Source organism: Branchiostoma belcheri, unplaced genomic scaffold (genome assembly GCF_001625305.1).
Source record: "Branchiostoma belcheri isolate BF01 breed outbred unplaced genomic scaffold, Haploidv18h27 scaffold1175, whole genome shotgun sequence".
NCBI classification, from domain to species: Eukaryota; Metazoa; Chordata; class Leptocardii; order Amphioxiformes; family Branchiostomatidae; genus Branchiostoma; species Branchiostoma belcheri.
In genome coordinates, this window is record NW_017802575.1 from 1,796 (window position 1) to 4,758 (window position 2,963).

The 2,963-nt window shown below is 41.6% G+C and overlaps 1 protein-coding gene across 1 annotated transcript; it reads right to left on the bottom strand.

Moving 5' to 3' along the window:
* Positions 1-967: 967 nt before the first annotated feature.
* On the bottom strand, positions 968-2,848 carry LOC109462493 (mucin-like protein). Its single transcript, XM_019759049.1, has 4 exons — positions 2,594-2,848; positions 2,100-2,281; positions 1,646-1,806; positions 968-1,187 (listed from the first exon to the last, which is right to left on the bottom strand). Exons 1-4 carry the CDS (start codon positions 2,598-2,600, stop codon positions 968-970), a joined length of 570 nt encoding a protein of 189 aa, XP_019614608.1. The 5' UTR covers positions 2,601-2,848.
* Between the last annotated feature and the right edge of the window lie 115 nt (positions 2,849-2,963).

A 2,963-nucleotide genomic window follows, 5' to 3' on the forward strand; every position in this document is an offset into this window, starting at 1 on the left:
AACACACATATACACACACACACACACACAATCAAACACGCACGCGCAAACGTAACACACATACATGTACACATTATACATACATATATACAACTCACTCAAGCACTCAAATAAAAAACAAACTAGAAAAGGCCAATATTTGCTTTGGAGCAAATACAGCGATGGGTTCACCACATTTTACGACATGGCAGGGAAAGAATGAGAAACACAAGGGAAAACAATGATTTACATTGATATAACTATAATATGAAGTAACATACAACTAAAACAACAGTTGGATAGCTATTCCCTACTATATTGGTTAGGATTTTTAATTGCATAATGCAAACTGTTGATTTAAAATAAAAAAAAACGTTCATGCCCCGCATTCCAATGCTGGAGCAGGAAAGATTGAAATACCTACCAAAACACTTGAATAAAGACATACTGTCAGTATGGAAATGCTCTGTGCAGGTGTTAATCAAGTTAAATCCCAACAGCCAATCAGCAAGAAGAATAGAGGAAAGCTGCATGCCTATTGGTTGATGCCCTGCATTCCATTGTGATGACTCATGCCCAGACGTGGTAAACACGGCACACTAACACAGTAATACATTTGCTATAACACAGCCAAAAAAACTCAAATAAAACCATTCTAAAAGCCCGTATCACAAAAATTTAAAAAACGCCTAGGGGTATTTGCTCACTGTACCTCCATACCAAATTTCAGGACCTTAGGCCCTAAAATGAAGAAGCTGAATCCATTTAAAAAATGGCAGGAGGAGAAGAAGAAGAAGAAACACCAGAAAAAGCAATATGGGTTCACCACACACCACTTCGTGGTGTGGTGATCCCATAATAAACCCAAAAATTTGCATACAACACGCACATATATATACGGAAACCTACTCGCAGACATGAGGGTTTTGTAAGATCTTGTAAAAGGTCTGAAAGAAGGCTGCTAGTGGATACACACCCATATTTAATGTCAACTTCTCTGACCTTGACAGTTGATGCCGTCTCCGGTGTACCCGTCTGGACATGGTCCGCACGTGTATCCATCCGCACCAAACCCAGCTGGCGGAGGGAGATCTGTGCACTCCGACCCAGGGAAACATGGGTTCAAGTTCACCAAGCATGCGTCCACCTGGAACCCACAGTCATCTCCGGCGTAGCCTGGTGCACAGCTGCATGTCCGTCTGAAAAATCTGATTACAGTACGGAAATAAATTTCATCATTATTTACCTTCTTTAAGTAGAATAGGAGTATATGTGCGTGTGTGTAGGTAGGGGTACATTAGCGTTTGCTTGTGTCGCCATACAGTTGAGCGAAAGTTTATGGGCGAGGGAATTACCTAAACTCAGACTACAGAAGATCAGCAACAGGATGTTTCATCCTGGCAGCTAATGGCCGAGAGCTAGGAGGACGTTGGCCTGGAGCATTTTGGCCGGATAACCGTGGCAACATCAAATACATACTTATTAATCAAAGTATTTCACAATAACTAGTATTGTTAGATAAGATATTTAGAAAATTCTATCCATTTCACGGAGGTTTGAAATCTTCTATGTCTATAATGACTTCTTTTTAAAGGATACTCTACAAACCAGGTTTGGTATTCATGTGTATTGAGGACTTGGGACTAGACCGTGGGAGGAAACGTACTTGTTTTCGCCACCTGCAATGGAGGGGTCAGGATCCACGCTTGAGTCACAGTTACCACCATTTTGACATGAACACATGTAAACCACGGGCCAGTATTGGGCTGTCGTGTTCTCGGCGTTATAAACATCGACTTGGAGTTTAAACGGTGAGGCAGACGTCACCTGAAAGCAATAAACTAAATTAATGAAGTTTGCGAAATTATCGCCGTAGTGAAAACGTGCTGGTGACCTGATGAAATACATAAGATGTTGTTGCCGTATCCAGAGCCTTGTTTAATGCAGAATTTACTCGTATCCAGAAGTTTTATAGATAGCATATTAATTTTCAAATACGCGGAGAATATGCCTGGTCCTTACCAATCAATGCATATAATCTTACTATAAAGTAGACAGCAACGGTTCTAAATACGCTAGTTGTCGAAGCTACACAACATACACATGACATAGCCACAGACCTGCCAGATCAAAGTTGCCTCTGACTCCCTCACACGTAGTTCCACGGTATCAGGGACCTCTGGTCCCAGTGCAAAGGTTGGAAAACGTGTAGAAGGGTCGGTAGCTGTGATAACTACGGTCACTGTTGTACCCACGGTCGCATACACAGTGCCGGGTCCATTTAGAGTGGGAGGAAACATGTCTGGTGGAATAAGTACATGTATTTCTTGTTATTTGTCTTGTAGATTGTTAATTAATCTGTATGTGGCATGTTGAAAACCAACAATTGGAATATCCTCACAGGTATACACTGGTATAATGCCAGTTTAATGGCTAAAAGATGACAGCAATGTGTTCTGTACCTTTAATGCCATGTTCATATCGTTATGGTTGAGTTATATGAATATGGTTGAATATGGAAAGTATAGAAAATAAAGAAAGAATGAATAATAGTAGATATTACAGAAAACTCAATCTGGCAAAGAAAAAAGCCAATACTGCGTTAACTACTTACTGAGCATATCTTGTTTATAGCGAAATTCTTCATCAGCCTCCAACAGCACATGGCCGTAGCTTATGTCACCCGTTTGGCTTATGTCGAATAGGCATTCGGTGTTGTTTTTACAGATTGCGTAAGCTTGGCTCTCTAGGTGCGGGTCGATAAAGGTGATGGCATCCGTGAATTGTGGGTAGAAGGAAGACCGTGTCTGGAAGGAGTCTTCCGTGTTGTTAGGAAACAGTGACTTCCTGGGTCCGTCTTCGCTCGTGAGCTGCCCTACAAGTCGGAGTAAAAGACCAACATCGCCCTGTTGCGCATATCGTGTACAAAAGTGCCAAAATACTTTCCGCCTGGGTCCCTGCAAACAATTTACCCTCATCACACT

Bases quoted from the DNA above. Each gene is read 5' to 3' on its own strand.
- LOC109462493 (XM_019759049.1), bottom strand. The intron at 1,807-2,099 runs GTCTGTGGCTAT...TATTGCTTTCAG, and splicing joins AGGCAACTTTGATCTGGCAG to GTGACGTCTGCCTCACCGTT. The intron at 1,188-1,645 runs GTACGTTTCCTC...TACTGTAATCAG, and splicing joins ATTGCAGGTGGCGAAAACAA to ATTTTTCAGACGGACATGCA.